This window comes from Cherax quadricarinatus, chromosome 1, assembly GCF_038502225.1.
Source record: "Cherax quadricarinatus isolate ZL_2023a chromosome 1, ASM3850222v1, whole genome shotgun sequence".
Taxonomy (NCBI): domain Eukaryota; kingdom Metazoa; phylum Arthropoda; class Malacostraca; order Decapoda; family Parastacidae; genus Cherax; species Cherax quadricarinatus.
In genome coordinates, this window is record NC_091292.1 from 96,179,916 (window position 1) to 96,205,456 (window position 25,541).

Genomic DNA, 25,541 nt, shown 5'->3' on the forward strand with positions numbered 1-25,541 from the left:
CGTAGATCAAGATGCAAGATACAGTCAAAGGGTTAACATGGTTGGTTTCTACTGCTTTCTGTCAGACACTACTTTATTACATCCTTAATTATTCTTGTCCCATCTCGCTTTGCTAACTGTAACCTTTATCTGTTTGTCTGATGTGTGTTGTGTTGTGCAGCTCTGCATAACTTTCACACAAAGTACTTTCAGGTGAAACTTGTAATCAATAATACTGTACTGAACCAACTTTTTCCTGATAAACCAGTTATTTTTGCATCAATACAGGACAGGTGAACAATCTGAGAGAAATGGCATCTAAAAAAAATATTATATCATTCAAATATATTCAATTACAATATATTACAAGTATCTAAACAAATAAAATATAATCCAATTATAAACATCTGAGGTTTTCATTATTTAATATGCAAGACTATTTTGAGAGAAATTTTCAATGTTGCCTTTAAGCTCAATGTAAAAAAATAATGCACATGCCATAACTGAATAAATGTTTCTATTCTTCCATACCCCTTACAAAAATTTATATAAATGCTCTCACCTGGCCAGGATAAACAACAGACATTATTCGAAAACAAGTTTAAATTCCTGCATTAAATACATATTTCAAGATTTTCCCCTTTAGTTTAATTTCAAAAAATGACTTTCAAATATATTTAAATCTTGAAGTGATAATAGACTGAACTGCCTTAAGTACTTTGAATTATGCTTACCTTAGTCCACTGAAGTCTTGTCACTCATGTATTCAATGCATACAGCTAAAAAGAGTCTTGCCATTCAACAACATATTCCCATCTACTAACATATTAATATAAAGGGACACTTTTATAATCCAAAAAATGAAAAGGCTGCACAAAAATATTTAAAACATCTCTTTAATTGTATGTATATATTTTTGATAATGAAAAAGACCCAGCTACCAGAGCATGTGAGGATCTATCTTCACTGATACAGATTATGCCTCTAACATTATGCATATAATAAATGCAACAATTGCCAAATTAAACTAAATATTTCAGAAAGCTGTGTGATATAAAATGCAGTGAAAAGCAATTTGTCTACAATTAAGAGAATACAGAAATATAAGATTTAAAATGACTGGAGACCCCCTTCCCCTTCGGCAAAAATATGTTTAGTCACCAATAAATATCTTCCAGTCCTAAAAATGGGAACATTAAAATGGAGGAAAAAATTATTATGAAGCTGCTACTGCTGTGTCTGGTGTTTCTGATACCTGACCAGATGTTAGTACTTTATTACTTTCTAAATTTTGCTCAGACGGTAAAGACTCAAATGGTTGTGGTTGTGATGATAGTTCCTTAGATGACTTTATATTGCTTTCAGATGAATCAACTTGGACAGAAACTACATCTGAGGAAGTTTCTCTATTAATGTCATACTGTATGTGAGTATCACAGGAAGCTAGATCTTTCTGTAAAACTTCTTTGCATGCCTGCTCTAAAGTTTCTGGTTGGGACTGACATATACTGACTCTAGGCTCATTTTGTTCATCCTTTTGATCATTTTGAAGTGAAATTTCACCATTACTAGGGCAACTGAAGTGCTCCTGATCTTGTGATCCACTTTCCAGCCCAACTGGTGCTGAAGTTTCATCTTGTGCAACACACACTCCTTTTTTATCTTCCCGCTCAGGAGGCGGCACTATTGGGATTGCTGCCTTAGGTCTCTTCTGTAATGGTGGGATACTTCTAGGCAGGTGCTGTTGGCTTTCTGTGTTGTAGTACGTCACCCCGTTACTATAGATCTCCCCAGGCTGTGACTGCAATATCAAATTTAAAATGTGGTTATTATATAACAAATTCCTAGGTAGTAGGTTGGTAGACAGCAACTGCCCAGGGAGGTACTACCGTCCTGCCAAGTGAGTGTAAAACAAAAGCCTGTAATTGTTTTACACGATGGTAGGATTGCTGGTGTCCTTTTTTCTGTCTCATAGACATGCAAGATTTCAGGTACGTCTTGCTACTTACACTTAGGTCACACTACGCATACATGTACTAGCATATATAGACACACCCCTTTGGGTTTTCTTCTATTTTCTTTCTAGTTCTTGTTCTTGTTTATTTCCTTTTATCTCCATGGGGAAGTGGAACAGAATTCTTCCTCCGTACGCCATGCATGTTGTAAGAGGCGACTAAAATGCCGGGGGCAAGGGGCTAGTAACCCCTTCTCCTGTATAAATTACTAAATTTAAAAAGAGAAACTTTCGTTTTTCTTTTTGGGCCACCCTGCCTTGGTGGGATACAGCCGGTTTGTTAAAAAAAAAAAAAAAAAAATCTGATCAGCAATTTCTAACTTGATTTATCTTCACTAGTATACTAGTATCCTGCTGATTTATTTTTTTCATCAAGTGATAAAATAACAAGGTACTGTACAGAAAATAAATTTGTGAAACAAATTAATGATATTCAATTAGTTTGTTTTCCTGCCATGTTGCTGGATGGGAGATGTGTGTTGTTACCAGTTACTTTAGGCATTAAGTCAGAGAGCTAAGATTAGTAATAGGAGACTGCCCAAAGCTTATAATTGTTAAAACATAAAACTTCTGAATTTTAGCTCATACACTGTCTCTGGGATGTTAAGCAAGGCTTGTTTTACTACAACATAAATTCATCTTCACTGCCCTCAACTTTGTAAAAGTGTATTACTATGATATTTTTGTTTTTGTCCTGTCACCTAGTCCCCTTCCTTATTCTCAAAGCACTTACGCAGAATAAAGGCCACAAATACCTTGCCTGGAGCAATTCATAACCCATAAAATAAAAAGTGGACTTCATTTGGTGTTATCACAAGAACATACCAAAATATCAACCATCTTTTACAGTGATACCAACTGTGGGTTAGCTGCAAAATGCACACCTATTTTCTGCAACCAATTTTAAAATTATCTAATTCTGACTCTTGTTACCTCACCTCTTTACATTTTTTGTCTTGAAAATTGCCACCATTGCTTACCACTGATTACACATTACTTGACAACAGCAGCTCTTAAAATAATCTCTCCAATGATTTAGAAGTACGTTCCTACATTATATCAGAGACTTATGCTTATCCAAATCATTTCCCTCCCCTTACTTTATTACTTCTTTTCAAAACAACTTTCTTTGATAAATTAAGTTTTCTTTTTCATAAAGAAATATGTTTTATCTGTCATTCTTTCCTTGGCCTTGGCTTTACTACACGAAGCAATTTCTTTCTTTCATGTTTCTACGGCATATCATCTCTGTTTTCTAAAATAAATTATTTAAGTAAAACCTTGCTCTACTGTACATATCTCATACCAATGGTTCTCCTTTCAAACAATAATTGTCAGCTTATACTAATCTTCTTTCAACAAAATGACCGTATCCCACCAAAGCAGGGTGGCCCAAAAAAGAAAAAAGTTTCTCTTTTTAACTTTAGTAATGTATACTGGAGAAAGGGTTACTAGCCCCTTGCTTCCGGCATTTCAGTCGCCTCTTATAACACTCATGGCTTACAGAGGAAGGATTCTGTTTCATTTCCCCATGGAGAAAAGAGGAAATAAACAAGAACTAATAACAAAATACTAGAAGAAAACCCCAGATGGGTGTGTATACATATGCTTGTACAAGCATGTGTAGTGTGACCTAAGTGTAAGTAGAAGTAGCAAGACGTACCTGAAATCTTGCACGTTTCTTCTTTCTTTCAATGCACTGGCCATATCCCACTGAGGCAGGGTGGCCCAAAAAGAAAAACGAAAGCTTCTCTTTTTCTTTCTTTCTTCTTTCAACAAACCGGCCGTATCCCACCAAGGCAGAGTGGCCCAAAAAGAAAAACCAGTTTCTCTTTCTAAATTTAGTAATTTATACGGGAGAAGGGGTTACTAGCCCCTTGCCCCTGGCATTTTAGTCGCCTCTTACAACACGCATGCCTTATGGAGGAAGAATTCTGTTCCACTTCCCCATGGAGACAAGAGGAAATAAGTAAGAACAAGAACTAAAAAGAAAATAGCAGAAAACCCAGTGGGGTGTGTATGTATATGCTTGTACATGTATGCGTAGTGTGACCTAAGTGTAAGTAGAAGTAGCAAGACGTACCTGAAATCTTGCATGTTTATGAGACAGAAAAAAGAACACCAGCAATCCTACCATCATGTAAAACAATTACAGGCTTTCATTTTACGCTCCCTTGGTAGGACGGTAGTACCTCTGGGCAGTTGATGTCTACCAACCTATACTAATATCTTGCCTAATTTTTATAAACCACTCCACTACTCTCATTTTTTCCTCTAAGTCCTCTGGTTTATATGCCCAACTGATTTCAACTGTCTTACATGACCAGCAAAACCAGGTACTTCTCTTACCACAGTGAAAGTATTAAGTTCATATTCAGAAGTTAAGCAAAGAAACAAGTAGCTGTGTATGTAGTACAATGTAGTGGAAACTGTTGCTGTTTTAACTTACCACAGGACCAGGAGTGTAACCCTGGAATGGTGGGAACTGAGGTGGGTGAGGAGCAGCTCCTGGGAGAGATCCAGGGTGAGGACCGGGATGTGCACCATAATTAATCATGTTCTCAGGAGGTAAGAATGGTGGGCCAGTAACTGGAGGACCAGGGACAGGGGGTGCACCCACTGGAGGAGCACCCAAAGGACCTGCCACTGGAGGAGGACCACCAACAGGTGGTCCAGGTACAGGTGGTGGCGCCACTGGAGGACCAAAGATGTGTGGTGACTGCGTGACTGGTGGGAAGAGCCGAGGGGCTGGGGGCCGTCCTAAGAAAGGTTCTGGTGGAAATGTTGGAGGTGACGTAGTAAAGGCTGGAGGAACAAACGAAGGAGGAGCACCACCAGCCAATGGATGCTGGGTATGAGGAGCTGTCACTGTGTGGCCTGGTGAAGTTACAATTCCTCCATCATTCACACCTCCCTGATAGTCTGAAAACAAAATTACATCAGGCCAATACAGGTAATACATTAGGGCAACCAAGGGAGATAAACCCATCCCATGCTACAGTACATCTCAGAAGTGCTATCTGTATAAAATTATTTTTCCCTTCCTAAGAAATGTAAACAGTTCAGGTAATGCAGCAGTTTTCAATTATACCCATTCTTCACTCATTCAGACTTCCTACAATAAATATATTCACTACTCACTATAGGCTAAGGACAAAAAATATTTTAAGTTAAGTAATGTGTAGAAATAGAGGTAAGACAGAATGTAGGATTGAGGATGAGCAGGGAGGCTTCAGAGTGGGTAGGGGATGTGTAGATCAAGTGTTTACATTGAAGCATATATGTGAACAGTATTTAGATAAAGGTAGGGAAGTTTTTACTGCATTTATGGATTTAGAAAAGGCATATGATAGAGGGGATAGAGGAGCAATGTGGCAGATGTTGCAAGTAAATGGAATAGGTGGTAAGTTACTAAATGCTGTAAAGAGTTTTTATGAGGATAGTGAGGCTCAGGTTAGGGTGTGTAGAAGAGAGGGAAAATACTTCCCGGTAAAAGTAGGTCTTAGACAGGGATGTGTAATGTCACCATGGTTGTTTAATATATTTATAGATGGGGTTGTAAAAGAAGTAAATGCTAGGGTGTTCGGGAGAAGGGTGGGGTTAAATTATGGGGAATCAAATTCAAAATGGGAATTGACACAGCTACTTTTTGCTGATGATACTGTGCTTATGGGAGATTCTGAAGAAAAATTGCAAAGGTTAGTGGATGAGTTTGAGAATGTGTGTAAAGGTAGAAAGTTGAAAGTGAACATAGAAAAGAGTAAGGTGATGAGGGTATCAAATGATTTAGATAAAGAAAAATTGGATATCAAATTGTGGAGGAGGAGTATGGAAGAAGTGAATGTTTTCAGATACTTGGGAGTTGACGTGTCGGCGGATGGATTTATGAAGGATGAGGTTAATCATAGAATTGATGAGGGAAAAAAGGTGAGTGGTGCGTTGAGGTATATGTGGAGTCAAAAAACGTTATCTATGGAGGCAAAGAAGGGAATGTATGAAAGTGTAGTAGTACCAACACTCTTACATGGATGTGAAGCTTGGGTGGTAAATGCAGCAGCAAGGAGACGGTTGGAGGCAGTGGAGATATCCTGTCTAAGGGCAATGTGTGGTGTAATTATTATGCAGAAAATTCGGAGTGTGGAAATTAGGAGAAGGTGTGGAGTTAATAAAAGCATTAGTCAGAGGGCAGAAGAGGGGTTGTTGAGGTGGTTTGGTCATTTAGAGAGAATGGATCAAAGTAGAATGACATGGAAAGCATATAAATCTATAGGGGAAGGAAGGAGGGGTAGGGGTCGTCCTCGAAAGGGTTGGAAAGAGGGGGTAAAGGAGGTTTTGTGGGCGAGGGGCTTGGACTTCCAGCAAGCGTGCATGAGCGTGTTAGATAGGAGTGAATGGAGACAAATGATACTTGGAACCTGACGATCTGTTGGAGTGTGAGCAGGGAAACTGGTTATTTTCATATAGAAAATTAAAATGGTATAAAATACCGACAGGTTGTTAGGTAAGACACATATGCAACAGTTAGGTATCTTTATTTCGAAACGTTTTGCCTACACAGTAGGCTTCTTCAGTCGAGTACAGAAAAGCTGATAGAAGCAGAAGATACTTGAAGACGATGTAATCAGTCCATCACCCTTAAAGTTTTGAGGTGGTCAGTCCCTCAGTCTGGAGAAGAGCATTGTTCCATAGAATTGTTTCACTCTATGGAACAATGCTCTTCTCCAGACTGAGGGACTGACCACCTCAAAACTTTAAGGGTGATGGACTGATTACATCGTCTTCAAGTATCTTCTGCTTCTATCAACTTTTCTGTACTCGACTGAAGAAGCCTACTGTGTAGGCGAAACGTTTCGAAATAAAGATACCAAACTGTTGCATATGTATTTTCATATAGTCGGACTTGAGTCCTGGAAATGGGAAGTACAATGCCTGCACTTTAAAGGAGGGGTTTGGGATATTGGCAGTTTGGAGGGATATGTTGTGTATCTTTATACGTATATGCTTCTAAACTGTTGTATTCTGAGCACCTCTGCAAAAACAGTGATAATGTGAAAGTGTGGTGAAAGTGTTGAATGATGATGAAAGCATTTTCTTTTTGGGGATTTTCTTTCTTTTTTGGGTCACCCTGCCTCGGTGGGAGACGGCCGACTTGTTGAAAAAAAAAAAAAAAAAGTAATGTGTGTACTGTATATGTATTTTTCAGGCCTAGCTATTTTGCTAACTTAATATATGATAGTGTAAACATGTTATCAGGCTTTTACATGCACTTAAAAGTGAAAAAAGGTTGTTTCACTTTACAGTGATAGGCCAGAACCTAACCTGCTGTATAACTGGGGCCTTCCTGTATAAGAAGTTATTTCATGAGGCATCGGCCAGGAATGCATCTATTACACAAAGCATGGGACACCTGTAGAGCACTGTTGTCATCAGTGGGAACATATCAATGTCATATGGGTGAAGCTGGTCTATAGCCCATTCTGCATGTGACATCATCCTACAGTACAGGAAGGTCCCACTTATGCAGCAGGTTAGGTTCTGGGTTACTGCTGTAAAGTGAATCATGGCCTTTTTTTCACTTTCAAATGCACACAGGAGCCTGATAACATGTTTACACTATCATATATTAAGTGAGCACTATTGTTAAGCCTAAAATAATGCATATACAGTACACACATTAATTAATCTTAAATATTTTCATCCTTAGCTCATAGCAAGTAGTGAATGTATCTATTGTAGGAGGTCTGATTAAATGAAGAATGGGTATAAGTGAAAACCAATGTATTAGTGAAACAATGTAAAACGGGACCTGCCTGTACTTGATTTTTGTTCAGTATTCACTTCATTCAACACTAAAGGCACAAAAAAAAAAATTCAGTATACAGTGGTAGCTCGAGTTTCAAACAGCTCCCAACTAGAACAATTATGTAAGTGTATAATGCATAGATATTTTTCATCTTAAGTCTATAATATTTTAAAACAAACGGGAAAATTCTAATAATTGTGAAAATTGAATGAACCATTTGAATTCTTACTCGTATCTACAGCCGGATCCATATAACCATGTTGCTGTGGGAAAGGTGGAACCTGTTGCTCAGGGATAGAGCGTTGTCTCTGAGATGAATATCGCTTTGGTCGAGAGGATGACCCATCTCCACCAGGAGATGCATTGCCACCTCGGTTTCCTCGACCTTGCATATTAGCTGCGGCAGCCACCGATTCCTGGAGTCGTGGAGGTACTGAGCTGCGTCGGTTATCCACATTTCCTCCCCCACCACCTAATTCAATAAAATGCTCTTAATGGGGGGACATTATGAGGGTTACCTGGAAAATGTATGATCATGATGTCAATGTATTCTGCAAACACTGGCTGCACACATGGCAAAAGCTTTACTAAACTAATTACTTACGACTTTTATTCCTGAATGGCTCTTCTCTATTTTGTGAATTAACACTAATGTTTTTCAACTCTGCTGTTATCTCTTCCACATCTCTGCTTGCATGTGAATTGTGCTGTTGAGGTAAACGCTGTTGATGTCCACCACGATTACCACGGCCACTAGACCTATTGTCTTGATAATTGTGGCTCCCTCGTTCCTCATTATATCTGCCAATAAAATGCCGTCACAACAACTGTACACAAAAGATTAACACCAAACAACTACAATAGATTTTGACTTTTATATTTACACAGGTTTTTACAAGTAATATAATGTACACAGATTATTCCTAGGTAGTAGGTTGGCAGACAGCAACCACCCAGAGAGGTACTACTGTCCTGTCAAGTAAGTGAAATGGAAACCTGTAATTGTTTTACATGATGGTAAGATTGTTGGTGTCCTTTTTTCTGTCTCATAAACATGCAAGATTTCAGGTACGTCTTGTTACTTCTACTTACACTTATGTTACACTACACATACATGTACAAGCATATATATACACACCCCTCTGGGTTTTCTGCTATTTTCTTTCTAGTTCTTGCTCTTGTTTATTTCCTCTTATCTCCATGGGGAAGTAGAACAGAATTCTTCTTCCATAAGCCATCTGTGTTGTAAGAGGTGACTTACATACAGGGAGCAATGGGCTAGTAACCCCTTCTCTTGTATATATTAATAATTACTAAGCTTTTGTTTTTCTTTTTGGGCCACCCTGCTTCAGTGGGATGCAACTGGTTTGTTGAAAGAAGAATGAAATGTAATATCAGCATAATCCTTTGTCTGGGTTACTGAAATAAAGATAGATTTTGTCTTTGTAAGGGTTATTTAATATTACTTAACATTCATCTAAATATGTTCTTTCCCTTCACTAGGTAATTCAAACTTTTTTTGCCAGACTTTAGAAAAATGGGAAGTGAAATTTGGCATAACAATCTTTTTTTTTTTAGTTTTAAGAGCTTATAATAATAATAATATCTTTATTTACTACAAGTACATGTACATGGTACACAGGCCTAGCTGACATTAATGACATACTACTATACAGAAAGCCTCTTGTTATGCAAAGCATTTTGGGCAAATTAGGTCAGTTTTGTCCCAGGATGCAACCCACACCAGTGAACTAACTCCTAGGTACCCATTTTACTGATGGGTGAACAGACAACTGGTGTAAAGAAACACACCCAATATTTCTACTTGCGCTGGAAATCAAACACAGACCCTCGCCATGTAAAGCGAGAGCTTTAGCCACCAACTTTATTGATTTTAAAGATACAAGTTAAAACTGCCCTTGGCAGATATAAAACTTTTTGATAATTTTAGATATATACAATAGTACATAAACTAACCAGAAGAAACGAAAACTATATGAGCATGTCTGCAGCCTGATACAAAAATTCTGTGCAGAAAGTAGTGCACTCAAGTTACAATATAACTACATATTTTAATCAAATATCACAAAGTAAAACATTTTCAGCAGAATGTCATTAACTGTTAAAGTTTCTCTAAGGTTAGATGAACCTTTTAACCAAATATTTAATTAGCTACGCTTGCTTTCACAACACGTCCCCTTCAGTCTGACACACACATTAACCCTTTCAGGGTCCGTCCCGTAGATCTACGGCTTTACATTCAGGGTCCAAACCGTAGATCTACGCCATGAGCTCAGCTCACTCTGATAAACTGTGAGTGGTACATTTGGGCCTAGATATGAGAGAATGCATCTATGTGGTATGTGTGCACCACATAAAACAGATCCTGCAGCACACTGTGTATAATGAGAGAAAAAAAATGAAATCATGATTTTTCGATTAAAACAGCAACTTTGCAGTGTTTTTTCGTATGTTTTTTATAGTTGTATTTGCGATTTCTTGGTCTCATTTGATAGAATGGAAGACATATTACAGAAATAGAGATGATTTTGATTGGTTTTAGCATTGGAAATGGCTTGAAACTGAGCTCAAAGTAGCGGAAATGTTAAATTTTTACCGATATTCAAGAGTAAACAAACGACCTCACACGTCTAATACACGTCAGCTGGTGGGTCTAATATACATTCACAAATATGGTGATGATATTTATACAATTATTACAGTATTGCATAACAGTAAATCTTCTATTTTTTGGTGTGAATAAAAATTCATTATGTGAATAAAAAATCAAAATGGAATTTATTTGTAAAGCCTCAAAACATAACTAATGAACAGAGGAAATGTTAGTTTAGTGCCAGGAATGCCTACATTGTTCATTCTGGACCCTATTTTGAAATTGGAATATTTTGAACTTTGTGTTAAATTGGCCAAATTAACAATTTCCGATCACTTTATTTTGTAGTTGAAACAGTTGACTTGGCGATTTCTTGTGCTCAATCGATAGAATAGAAGTAATACTAGTGAAATAGCTAAGAATTTGGTTGATTGGAATAATGTAATTGGCCTAAAATGGGAGTCAAATTCGGCAAAATCGCCGATTCGTAAATATCGCTGACACATCAAAATTCGCGAGAGCATAATTTCGTCAATTTTCCACCAAATTTCGTACTTTTTGTTTTATTACCTTCACAAAAAGATTCTCTACGATTTCATAAGAAAAAATAACAAATTTTTTTTTTTGAAAATTCTTGGACCCTGAAAGGGTTAAAACCAGCCAGTTTGCTAATCTAAGATCAATAAATTTGCAGACAGATCACAGAGATGTCAGAACTTGAAATTTACTGGATTAAAAAAAATTTCTACTCAGCAATTTTTTCCTACTCAACATTCAAACATGTATCGGAAGTTTTTGCTCTATCCAATACAGTGATGCGGTGTCACTGTTTAAGGTAATATAATTTTTTCCAAACTCATTCCTAAAAATATAATCCTTATTTTGTGGTACGTATTTCTTAAGTTAAGATTTTATAAAAAAATTTAATCTCATAATCAATCACACCAAAATATTAGCATGACCTACTGTAATGCATTGCAGCCAACTTGCATGCACTTTGATCCACTTTTTCTACATCATAAACATTAAGTTATTTACCTATGCATTATAACAAAACAACACATAGGATAGAGAATGTTACAGCACAAAATTTCACTATACGAGCTCTTCTCTACACTTATGCTCTTTTGTTTACATACTTATTCACATTTACCTTACCTATATTGCTCTCGTTCTCGATTATGACCTCGAGCTGATCCTCTGCCACGACCCCTACTCCCTCTGCCACGGCCACCATAACCATCAGCACGTACATCTTGAGGCTGTGGACTTGGGCCAGCATTCTTTTGTAGCTGCTGTTGTTGCTGATGTTGATGCTGTGGTGGTGGTGACTGCTGCTGTTGCTGTGAAGCCAGTGGTGCTACAGGCTGCTGTTTATAATTTTCATTTTCCCCTGCAAAAGTAAAACACATCAACATTTTGAATATAGCAAATACAGTACATTACTTTAAACATGAAAATATTTAATAGTTCATCTCATTCTTTTATTAGTTATACATGCTCTAAATTAAGGGGGCCATCCTCCATATATGTACATACATGTATACGTATGTTGGAGCGAAAGCAGGGTAATATTTTGCGAAGGGATTCAGGGAAACCAGTTAGCCAGACTTGAGTCATGGAAATGGGAAGTACAATGCCTGCACTTTAACCCTTTCAGGGTCCAAGGCCAAAATCTGAAGTGGTGCCCCAGTGTCCAAGAATTTAAAAAAAAAAAATTGTTATTTTTTCTTATGAAATGGTAGAGAATCTTTTTGTGAAGGTAATAAAACAAAAAGTACGAAATTTGATGGAAAATTGACAAAATTATGCTCTCGTGAATTTTGATGTGTCAGCGATATTTACGAATCGGCGATTTTGCCGACTTTGACTCCCATTTTAGGCCAATTACATTATTCCAGTCGACCAAATTCTTAGCTATTTCACTAGTATTACTTCTATTCTATCGACTGAGCACAAGAAATCGCCAAGTCAACCATTTCAACTACAAAATAAAGTGACCGGAAATTGGTAATTTGGCCAATTTAACACAAAGTTCAAAATATTCCAATTTCAAAATAGGGTCCAGAATAAACAATGTAGGTATTCCTGGCACTAAACTAACATTTCCTCTGTTCATTAGTTATGTTTTGAGGCTTTACAAATAAATTCCATTTTGAATTTGTATTCACACCAAAAAATAGAAGATTTCCTGTTATGCAATATTGTAATAATTGTATAAATATCATCACCACATTTGTGAATGTATATTAGACCCACCAGCTGGCGTGTATAAGACGTGTGAGGTCGTTTGTTTACTCTTGAACATCGGCAAAAATTTAACATTTCTGCCACTTTGAGCTCAGTTTCAAGCCATTTCCAGTGCTAACACCAATCAAAATTATCTCTATTTCTGTGATATGTCTTCCATTCTATCAAATGAGACCAAGAAATCACAAATACAACTATAAAAAACATACGAAAAAACACTGCAAAGTCGCTGTTTTAATCGAAAATCACGGTCTCAGTTTTTTTTCTCTCATTATACACAGTGTGCTGCAGGATTTGTTTTATGTGGTGCACACATACCACATAGATGTATTCTCTCATATCTAGGCCCAAATTTACCACTCACAGTTTATCAGAGTGAGCTGAGCTCATGACGTAGATCTACGGTTTGGACCCTGAACGTAAAGCCGTAGATCTACGGGACGGACCCTGAAAGGGTTAAAGGAGGGGTTTGGGATATTGGCAGTATGGAGGGACATCTAAACTGTCGTATCTGAGTGTCCCTGCAAAGACAATGATTATGTATGAGTGATGGTGAAAGTGTTGAATGATAATGAAAGCTTTTTCTTTCTTTTTGGGTCACCCTGCCTGGGTGCAATGTGTTAAAAAAATATAATGTATGCTAGAAAATCTTAAATTCTATGAAATGCGATTATGGGGTCATTATAGTTGCCAAACATTTCTACACAATGTGTGGTGTAAATATTATGCAGAGCATCCATAGTCTGGAGATTAGGAGGAGGTGCGGGATTACTAAAAGTATTATTCAGATGGCTGAGGAGGGGTTACTCAGGTGGTTTGGACATACAGAGAGGATGGAGCAAGATGGGATGACTTAGAGATGTATAAATTAATAATGTAGGCAAGACTGGGTAGGGATTGCCTTAGGAAAGGTTGGAAAGATGGGGTAAAGCAGGTTTTGTGTGTGTGAAGGGCCTGGATATTCACCAGGCATGTGTGAGTGTGTTAGACAGGAGTGGAGGCAAATGGTTTCTAGGACTTGATAAGCAGTTGGAGTGTGAGTCAAGTAATATTTTGTGAAGGCATTCAGGGAAACCAGTTAGTCAGAACTGAGGTGGGAAGTACAGTGCCTGCACTCTTAAAGAGGGGTTTGGGATATTTACTGTTTAGAGGGACATCTAAACTGTCGAATTTGTGTGCCTTCTCTGGCAAGACAGCGATAGTGTAAATGATGTTGAAAGTGTTTCTTTAACAGGTCTCCCTGCCTCAGTGGGAGACAGCCAGCTTGTTAAATTTTTTTAACACACTGGCTATCTAGGGCAACCCAAAAAAGTTGTTTTCACCATCATTCACTTTATCACTATCTTTCCAGAGGCAGGCAGATATTACATTTCAGATGCCCCTCCAAATTGCAAATATTTCCACCCCTCTTTCAGAGTGCAGGCACTGTACTTCCCACCTCTAGGACTCAAGTCTGGCTAACCGGACAATTCTCATACACAAAATTATCGTACAATTTAAAATACTAAATACTATTTAAAAAATAGTGAGCCTAACCTGCATGCAAATTGTCCATAATTGTTCCTAGTGGCTCTTCACGTGGAGAATGAGATTCAAACTTGCTACATTCTTCGATATATTTGTCATCTTCATGTTTTTTGTACTGTGAAGAATTCAGTGCCGGGAATTCTTCATCATTATCAAGAGTTTTTCGGCTGCCAGTCAAGGACCTGGATCCTCCTCTTCCAGGACCACCACGTATAGCTCCACGGACAGGTTTTGCATAAGCATCCAGATCTTCCCAATTGCGAGTGTATTTGTTAGGGCCACGTCTGTGAACACAAGTAACAATAACAATTTCACAAAACTTTTATTAAATACACCTATAAACCAGTTGTTTATTATGAAGCACTTTTATGGCAACTACAAACCAGTAAGAATTTTGCTGCACATAGTTGTGTTAGTTCATCTTATCACTCTTAACACTTTAGTTCCTCAGTATTAACAGAGCCTGAAATGCACAGTACTTGTATTTCAAGTACAGTGGAACCCTGGTTTTCGACCAGTCTGAATATTGTACAATTCGGATTTCAATCACTTTTTACAGCAAATTTTTACCCCAGGTTTCATACATCCACTGGGAAATCATTTGTACCAGACTCATCCACCTGGGCCGCTCATACATTCGTGATACTGATTTTTTTTTTTAACAAGTTGGCCGTCTCCCACCGAAGCACGGTGACCCAAAAAAGAAAGAAAATCCTCAAAAAGAAAATACTTTCATCATCATTCAACACTTTCACCTCACTCATACATAATCAGTTTTTGCAGAGGTGCCCAGAATACAACAGTTTAGAAGCATATATGTATAAAGATACACAACATATCCCTCCAAATGGCCAATATCCCAAACCTCTTCTTTAAAGTGCAGGCATTGTACTTCCCATTTCCAGGACTCAAGTCAGCTATAAAAAATAACCGGTTTCCCTGAATCCCTTCACTAAATATTGCCCTGCTCACACTCCAACAGCTCGTCAGGTCCCAAATACCACTCGTCTCCATTCAATCCTATCTAAAATGCTCCTGCACGCTTGCTGGAAGTCCTAGCTCATCTCCCACAAAATCTTCTTTACCCCCCCTCCAACCTTTTCAAGGATGACCCCTACCTTGCCTTCCTTCCCGTACAGATTTAAACTCTCTCCATGTCATTCTACTTTGATCCATTCTCTCTAAATGACCAAACCACCTCAACAACCCCTCTTCAGCCCTCTGATTAATACTTTTATTAACTCCACACCTTCTCCTAATTGCCACACTCAGAATTTTCTGCATAATATTTACACCACACATTGCCCTTAGACAGGACATCTCCACTGCCTCCATCTCCTCGCTGCAGCATTTACCACCCAAGCTTCACACCCATATAAGAGTGTTGGTACTACTACACTTTCATACATTCCCTTCTTTGCCTCCATAGACAACGTTTTTTTGTCTCCACATATACCTCAATGCACCACTCACTTTTTTTCCTTCATCAATTCTATGATTAACCTCATCCCTCAAATCTATCCGCTGACACGTCAACTCCCAAATATCTGAAAACATTCACTTCTTCCATACTCCTCTCCAATTTGATATCAAATTTTCCTTTATCTAAATCATTTGATACCCTCATCACCTTATTCTTTTCTATGTTCACTTTCAACTTTCTACCTTTACACACACTCCCAAACTCGTCCACTAACCTTTGCAATTTTTCTTTAGAATCTCCCATAAGCACAGCATCACCAGCAAAAAGTAACTGTGTCACTTCCCATTTTGTATTTGATTCCCCATAATTTAATCCCATCCCTCTCCCAAACACCCTATAAACTTCTTTTACAACCCCATCTATAAATATATTAAACAACCAGGGTGACATTACACATCCCTGTCTAAGACCTACTTTTACCGAGAAGTAGTCTCCCTCTCTTCTCCACACCCTAACCTGAGCCTCACTATCCTCATAAAAACTCTTTTCAGCAATTAGTAACTTACCACCTATTCCATATACTTGCAACATCTGCCACATTGCTCCCCTATCCACTCTATCATATGCCTTTTCTAAATCCATAAATGTAATGAAAACTTCCCTACCTTTATCTAAATACTGTTCACATATATGCTTCAATGTAAACACTTGATCTACACATCCCCTACCCACCCTAAAACCTCCTTGCTCATCCGCAATCCTACATTCTGTCTTACCTCTAATTCTTTCAATAATAACCCTACTGTACACTCTTCCTGGTATACTCAGTAAACTATTATTTTTTTTTATTAACACACTGGCCGATTCCCACCAAGGCAGGGTGGCCCGAAAAAGAAAAACTTTCACCATCATAAACTAATTCCTCTATAATTTTTACAATTGCTTTTGTCCTCCATTCCCTTTATATAAAGGAACTATACATGCTCTCTGCCAATCCATAGGTACCTTCCCCTCTTCCATACATTTATTAAACAAAAATACCGACCACTCTAAGACTATATCCCTCCTGCTTTTAACATTTCTGTCATTATCTCATCAGTTCCAGCTGCTTTATCCCCTTTCATTTTACATAATGCCTCGCGCACCTCCCCCACACTCACATCCTGCTCTTCTTCACTCCTAAAAGATTGTATACATCCCTGGCCAATGCATGAAATTACCACCTCCCTTTCTTCGTCGACATTTAAGAGTTCCTCAAAATATTCCCGCTGTTACGGCCCCCTGCCAAACTAGTGGTTAAATAGTTAACCTGCCGGCCGGCAGTACCACTGGGTACGTCATCAAACCCACTGTGGGGACTGCTGACCCGGCCTTAGCAGCAATAAGTACCTGAACACCTCACGGTACACATCTACTGGCTTTAGAAGCAGTAGGTACCTGAACACCTCACAGTACACATCTACTGGCTTTAGCAGCAGTAAGTACCTGAACACCTCACGGTACACATCTACTGGCCTTAGCAGCAGTAAGTACCTGAACACCTCATGGTACGCATCGAAGCAGCAGTTACCAGAACACCTAATGGTACACATGTACTGGCAGTAGAGAGTATTCTACTGGCTTCTACTGATTTTAGAAGAACCGCTCACCGCAGCTCACTGAGTCTGTTGGCCTCAGTTACTTGACGGCCGCATACAGTGAGCTTACAGCATGGTGTTCTGCAAGCAGGATTAACTGAACCTCCTTGCGGTGTGTCAACTGGTCTTGAAGGCGGTAGATAGTACTCACCAGACCATCTTACGGTGTACTTCTACCGGCCTTAGAGAGTATTTACAGGACTACCGGTGATGTCTGCGGACTCACCGCCTACGCTGGTCAACTGTGTGACACGGAGAGCTGGAGTGTCTGGTGACACAGAGAAAAGGGTGTCAAGGGACACGGTTGTGAAGGAGCGTCATCACACGCCGAAAAGGGTGTCGAGTGACACGGTGGAGAAGGAGCGTCACAACTCGAATAAGTGTCGTGTGGGACACAGAGCGTCATTATAAGTGTCATGTGAGACACGGAGTTTTTTCATTCCAGTAGTATGTTCAGGTGCCAGTACTGACCGAATTTTTTCCCATAAGGAATATTGTGAAGTAGATTAGTCCATTTCAGACCCCCAAACATACACGTACAAACGCACTTACATAAATACACTTACATAATTGGTCGCATTTGGAGGTGATCGTTAAGCGGGGGTCCACTGTATATTATTATTTTAAGATGCTAATAATTTATTATTGTAACATATATATATATATTTTAAATACCTCTAGACCAAAGACAGTTGTTTTTATATAATATTAAAGATTAATTTATTTTAATGTGTATATATGTATCCCGAACTTTTATATTACTAACACCTAATGTAAAAAAACCAATTGGTGTTTTTTGTAATACCTGCCATCTACCCAATACCTCCATCTCCCCATCTACTACTCTCCTACTCTGTTTTTAACTGACAAATCCATACGTTCCCTAGGCTTTCTTAACTTGTTTAACTCGCTCCAAAATTTTTTCTTATTTTCATTAAAATTTCTTGACAGTGCCTCTCCCACTCTATCATCTGCTCTCCTTTTGCACTCTCTCACCACTCTCTTCACCTTTCTTTTACTCTCCATATACTCTGCTCTTCTTATAACACTTCTGTTTTGTAAAAACCTCTCATAAGCTACCTTTTTCTCTTTTATCACACCGTTTACTTCATCATTCCGCCAATCACTCCTCTTTCCTCCTGCCCCCACCCTCCTATAACTACAAACTTCTGCCCCACATTCTAATACTGCATTTTTAAAACTATTCCAATCCTCTTCAACCCCTCCTCCCACTATTCACACTTGCACTAGCCTACCTTTCTGCCAATAGTTGTTGTATCTCACTCGAACTTCCTCCTCCCTTAGTTGATACACTTTTACCTATCTCTTACTTGTTGCCATTTTCCTGTCCCATCGTCCTCTTACTCTAACTGTAGTTACAACTAAATAATGATCCGATATATTAGTTGCCCCTCTATAAACATGTACATCCTGGACCCTACCCATCAACCTTTTGATACCAATATGTAATAATAATCACTCTTAAATGTCTTATTTTAGATTAATATAGACATTTTCTTCAAATTTACATAAGAAACACGTTACATAGCATATAAACATGCCTTTGTTACCCGTTCACTAATGCCATAGTAATAATACTAATTTTTTTTTTTCAACAAACCGGGCGTATCCCACCAAGGCAGGGTGGCCCAAAATGAAAAACGAAAATATCTTTTTCTAAATTTAGTAATTTGTACAGAATAAGGGGTTACTAGCCCCTTGCTCCCGGCATCTTAGTTGCCTCTTACAACACGCATGGCTTATGGAGGAAGAATTCTGTTCCACTTCCCCGTGGAGATAAGAGGAAATAAACAAGAACAAGAACTAGAAAGAAAATAGAAGAAAACCCAGAGGGGTGTGTATATATATGCTTGTACATGTATGTGTTCTCCTTGGGGAAGTGGAACAGAATTCTTCCTCCATAAGCCATGCGTGTTGTAAGAGGTGACTAAAATGCCGGGAGCAAGGGGCTAGTAACCCCTTCTCCCGTATAAATTACTAAATTTAAAAGAGAAACTTTCGTTTTTCTTTTTGGGCCACTCTGCCTTGGTGGGATATGGCCGGTGTGTTGAAAGAAAGAAAGAACATGTATGTGTAGTGTGACCTAAGTGTAAGTAGAAGTAGCAAGACGTACCTGAAATCTTGCATGCTCATGAGACAGAAAAAAAGGACGCCAGCAATCCTACCATCATGTAAAACAATTACAGGCTTCCGTTTTACACTCACTTTGCAGGACAGTAGTACCTCCCTGGGTGGTTGCTGTCTACCAACCTACTACTTACAATAATACTTATTTTTTTTTTTTCAACAAACTGGCCATATGCAACCAAGGCAGGGTGGCCCAAAAAGAAAAACGAAAGTTTCTCTTTCTAAATTTAGTAATTTATACAGGAGCAGGGGTTACTAGCCCCTTAACAGCAGCAGGCATTTAGACAATCTTCAGAAGGCCAAATAAACCATACCACGGGCGGGGATAGAACCCGCGATCAGAGTCTCAAAACTCCAGATCGTCGCGTTAGGCACTGGACCAGCTAGCCACAATAAGATTCGTCCAACTAGGTGTATTTCTACACCATAGGAAGGTTAGCATAGGCACCACTGTGACCACAAATGCAAGTTTTTACAGACGAATCTCCAGCTAGTGTGACCGTAACGAACTCTAGCTCAAGTCCCCTCAAAGCCAGCAACATGACTCACGAAATCGTAACGACACGATTGCAAACAAACCATACCCCGGGCGGGGATAGAACCTGCGATCAGAGAGTCTCAAAGCTCCAGACCATCACGTTAGCCACTGGACCGGCTAGCTGGTCCAAACAAACCATACCACGTGCTAGCTGGTCCACTGGCTAACGCAATGGTCTGGAGTTTTGAGACTCTCTGATCGCGGGTTCTATCCCTGCCCGTGGTATGGTTTGTTTGCAATCGTGTCATTACGATTTCGTGAGCCATGTTGACGGCTTTGAGGGAACTTGAGCTAGAGCTCGTCACAGCCACGCTATCTGGAGATTCGTCTGTAAAAACTTGCATTTGTGGTCACAGTGGTGCCTATGCTAACCTTCCTTCTATGGTATAGAAATATACCTAGTTGGACAAATCTTATTGTGGCTAGCTGGTCCAGTGGCTAACGCGACGGTCTGGAGTTTTGAGACTCTCTGATCGCGGGTTCTATCCCCGCCTGTGGTATGGTTTGTTTGCAAACGTGTCATTACGATTTTATGAGTCAAGGCCAAATAAAGGTTGAAGGCATAAATTCATAAATTTTGAAGGCAGGGTTCTCTTTAGGCACTCCTAACTCAAATAATGCTTTTGTGCACTTGTATGTGAATGGAGAGGAAGAGTCTCAAGAAAAAGGCTATGCTCTACTAAGGAAAGAGAGCAAACTAAAAACTTTCATAGATAACATCCAAATGGTTGCAATATATTATTTCATCCAAAAACTTTGTATACAGTACTGAGTTTAAAGTACAACAGTTTCATTTATTTCTTATGGTTTTATCACACACACATTCTCAATTTCAAAAATTATTACCAAGACTGACACTTTCTAATGTATCTCTTTCTTATAGGGATAGTGTCTAATGAATAGACCAATCACTACTCTTCTTACCCATAACGTCTTCTACGGCGAGCTCTGGGAGGACCTTCTTCATTTCGGATATCATAACCATACACGGCGACTAATTCTTCTCGGCTCTTGGGAGCTTGATCAAATTCATTAAACTTATCGTGGTTCCACTTATCATCCTCTTTCCAAACTTTCTTTTTACCAGTTTCTTTTTTCACTATTGGCTCCTCGACCCTGAAATGCAAGATTTTGTCACATTAACATTCATGTTGCCTACCATAACTAAACGGTTTCCCCTGAATCTTCATAAATGTTATCTTGCTCACACTTCAACAGAACAAGCATTACAAACCATGTTTATTGCCGATAGTAAGACCAATCTTAGTATCTTAATTAAGATACTAATTAATATAATTAATTAAGATACTAATTAAAACTTAATTAATATAAACAGAAATTGTACATCAGTCATTTCCTTACAAGGATCCGAAGAAAACACATTCACCAATACTCATTCAACAGATGTCTTGTTGGATGCTCATGGCTATCATACTTCAAACAAGCACCTTCAACTTTTATCAATATTACTGTATTATTATTAATATCCCCAACCCATTAAATAAATCAAGACAAAAAGAACTAAACTTACGGTTTCTCTACATCATCTTCAGCAGCAGTTCGGTCATCGTGCTCATAGAATGTTCCTTTCTTTGGGATATATTGTGGGTTTTTTCGGTCTTCATCATCGTCCAGCTGTTTGTTGTCCTATAATAAGAATATAGCCATATAATACAAAGCCCTTGGCAATATATTTAACATTCTTAACCCTTTGACTGTCGCGGCCGTATATATACGTTTGTGAGGTACCGTGTTTGACGTATATATACTCATAAATTCTAGCGGCTTCAAATCAGGCAGGAGAAAGCTAGTAGGCCCACATGTGAGAGAATGGGTCTGTGTGGTCAGTGTGCACCACATAAAAAAAATCCTGGAGCACGCAGTGCATAATGAGAAAAAAAAAACTCCGACCGTTTTTTTTAATTAAAATGCCGACTTTGTGGTCTATTTTCGTATAGTATGTGTGGTTGTATTCTCGTTTTCTTGGTCTCATTTGATAGAATGGAAACTATATTATAGAAATGGAGGTGATTTTGATTAATTTTACTATAAAAAGAACCTGGAAATGGAGCACAAAGTACAGGAAATGTTTGATTTTTGCCGATGTTCAAAAGTAAACAAATGATGTCATTGTCCAATAAATGTCCAAATAGCCATTCTAATACGCAGTCATGAATGGGTTGATGTAATTTTTACAATTATTACAGTATTGCAGTAGTCTGCATAACAGTAAATCTTCTATTTTTTGTTTGAATAAAATTTCAAAATAAAAAGCAAGAGTAATATCACAGGGACCTGGAGACATGACTGATGAACAAAGAAAATCTTATTTTAGAGCCAGGAATGTCTGCATTGTTCATTCTGGACCTTATTTTGAAATTGTCGTATTTTTTAATTTTCGTGAAATTGGCCAAATTGCAAATTTCTGACCATGTTATTGGGTAGTTGAAATCGGTAAATGGGCAGTTTCTTGTGCTCAATCGATAGAAAAAATAGAGTTCTGAAGAAATAGTTATGAGTTTGGTTGACTGGAATAACGGAATTAGCCGAAAATAGGGCTCAAAGTGGGCGAAATTGCCGATTTTTAAATATCGCCGAAGTCGCTAACTTCGCGAGAGCGTAATTCCGTCAGTTTTCCATCAAATTTCGTTTTTTTGGTGTCTTTACAATCGGGAAAAGATTCTCTATCATTTCATAAGAAAAAATAATTTTTTTTTTTTCGAATATTTTGCGACACCAGGAGCAACTTCAGGATTTGGCCCTTTGACAGTCAAAGGGTTAATGAGATACGTGAATGCACTAAAGAATATGTCAAGTTTAGTTATGCAAGTTCTTTGAAGGCTTAAACAAATTAATTTATTTTATATTATATAAATTTTAGAAATGTTGGGGTAAGATACTTGTTTAGGGCTGATGAAAATTAAAAAAAGATGGAATACAAAACTTTACATAACAAAATTTGACTGTTTTTGTTAGGGTACCTATTATTCAGTTGATCCATACATTTAAAATAACTTATATTTACTAGTAATGCTTTCACTACTATGACCTTCAAAATTAAGTCCTGTTAATGTTGCGATTTAAAAAATTATCTCCTAAAATCGCAGAGAATCTTTTTCTAGGTAAAGACAAAAAATGAAAAACTTGTTGTATGCAGGCATAATTCAGGGAACACTTTGCACAACTGTGATTTTTGCCCAATTTGAAGTCTATTTTAGGCAAATTCCAGTGCTCAAACTGACCCAAATTTCATACTAATAAGAAATTGCCCTTTTAACTATTAGAACCATGCACTGTGTGGAGCAGATTCTTTTGAATACTGTGCACACCCACCACATACAGCCATTCTCTCATATCTAGGTCAAAACTCATCACAGCAAATGTGAAGGGACTGTGATTAAGATGCAGATTTATGCAAGTGACATTGACTTAAGTGATTAAAAAATGCATACACGACAGGGTTAATGCTATAAGAACTAAAATTGACATATCTTTTCCTCACTATTCCGAGTGCCACTAAATGTGTAATGAAGTCTAATAATTGTAGAAACACAAAGTGTGTCTCACCTCTCCTAATCCTATCCCATCTGGCATGATAATGAGCTCGTCATCTTCCTCCTCCTCCTCTTCTCCAAGCTCTTCCTCATCAGCACTTTCATATTCACTCTCACCTCCATCGCTACCCTAAAAAGACAAAATTAATATATTATGAGACAAGTTTGAAAATTTTGAACTTTAGCATTATTAGAAAAACATGATAAAATTACACCTCCAAATTTTGAAGAGATGAAAATAAATTAAATATATGCAAGACAATTCAGATAGTAGGTTGGTAGACAGCAACCGCCCAGGGAGGTACTACCATCCTGCCAAGTGAGTGTAAAACGAAAGCCTGTAATTGTTTTACATAATGGCAGGATTGCTGGTGTCTTTTGTGTCTCATAAATATGCAAGATTACAGGTACATCTTGCTACTTCTACTTACACTTAGGTCACACTACACATACATGTACAAGCATATATATAGTATATATATATACACACCCCTCTGGGTTTTCTTCTATTTTCTTTCTAGTTCTTGTTCTTGTTTATTTTCTCTTATCTCCATGGGGAAGTGGAACAGAATTCTTCCTCCGTAAGCCATGCGTGTTGTAAGAGGCGACTAAAATACCAGGAGCAAGGGGCTAGTAACCCCTTCTCCTGTATGGATTACTAAATTTAAAAAGAGAAACTTTTGTTTTTCTTTTTGGGCCTCCCTGCTTCAGCGGGATACGCCCGGTTTGTTGGAAAAAAAAAAATATGCAAGACAAGCCACGGGGGGTGGAATCTTAAGCTCAAGTACTTTCACACTTCTCGATGTGTCATCAGGAGCTGAGCAATGTTGCAAGGGCAGCAAAAGGAGAAAATGAGGGGAAGTTTTTTCAGAGTGTGGTTGTGTGGGCGGCACCTGCGAGGATCTCTCTCTCTCTGCCACCCATGCTACCATATTCTGAAAAAACTTCCCCTCATTTTTTCCTGTTGCTGCAACATTGCACAGCTCCTGATGATGCACTGAGAAGTGTGAAAGTACTTGAGTTAAAGATTTCCACTCCCCATGGCTTGTCTTGCATTGTTATGATTGCCTGTTTGTGATTGTTTTGCATCTGTATGTAGACATATGTATGTGTACGTAGGTATGTACTCACCTAATTGTAGTTGCAGGGGTCGAGACTCAGCTCCTGGCCCCGCCTCTTCATTGATTGCTACTAGGTCCTCTCTCTCTCTCTGATTCCTGAGCTGTATCATACCTCTTCTTAAAACTATGTATGGTTCCTGCCTCCACTACTTCACTTGCTAAGCTATTCCACTTCCTGACAACTCTATGACTGAAGAAATACTTCCCAACATCCCTGTGACTCGTCTGAGTCTTCAGCTTCCAGTTGTGACCCCTTGTCCCTGTGTCCCCTCTCTGGAACATCCTACCTCTGTCCACCTTGTCTATTCCCCACAGTATCTTGTATGTTGTTATCATGTCTCCCCTGACCCTTCTGTCCTCCAGTGCCGTCAGTCTGATTTCCCTCAACCTTTCCTCGTACGACACTCCCCTGAGCTCTGGGACTAGCCTTGTTGCAAACCTTTGTACTTTCTCTTACGTATGTGTGTACGTATGTGTGTGTACATATGTGTGTGTGTATGTATATGTGAGTGTACGTATATATGTATGAATGTATGTACGTATATATAAAATATTATATATATATATATATATATATATATATATATATATATATATATATATATATATATATATATATATATATATATATATTATACACACCTACCATCCAACTTACGACCGAGTTCGGTTCCGAGAAACCGGTCATAAGTTGAAATGGTCGTAAGTCAAACTTTACTACTGAATATCAACAAAACATTTTTGTAATGACTTTATTTTATTGTTTTATTTTGGTATTTCACATTTTACTTTACTTTTTATATTGTTAGTACTGTATTTTATACTGTAAGGTTTAGGATAAACACTGTGTACAACACAAATAGTTGTTTATTTCCCAGAAATTTGGCATAAAAAACACGGTCGTAAGTTGAGTGGTCGCAAGTCGAGCAGGTC

General features: G+C 38.3%; 1 protein-coding gene across 2 annotated transcripts in view; it reads right to left on the reverse strand.

The window, feature by feature from the left end:
* Positions 1-309: 309 nt before the first annotated feature.
* The window catches only part of LOC128689634 (protein CASC3), a 45,757-nt gene continuing 20,525 nt past the window's right edge, over positions 310-25,541 (reverse strand). For both annotated transcript variants that reach the window (XM_053777995.2, XM_053778003.2), the window contains exons 2-10: positions 23,501-23,617; positions 21,465-21,580; positions 20,858-21,049; positions 14,197-14,471; positions 11,569-11,803; positions 8,401-8,597; positions 8,026-8,268; positions 4,443-4,915; positions 310-1,780 (exon numbers count right to left, since the gene is read on the reverse strand). In XM_053777995.2, coding sequence (XP_053633970.1) covers positions 1,196-1,780; positions 4,443-4,915; positions 8,026-8,268; positions 8,401-8,597; positions 11,569-11,803; positions 14,197-14,471; positions 20,858-21,049; positions 21,465-21,580; positions 23,501-23,617 — 2,433 coding nt within the window. In that variant the 3' untranslated portion in view covers positions 310-1,195. The remainder of the gene's footprint in view (positions 1,781-4,442; positions 4,916-8,025; positions 8,269-8,400; positions 8,598-11,568; positions 11,804-14,196; positions 14,472-20,857; positions 21,050-21,464; positions 21,581-23,500; positions 23,618-25,541) is intronic.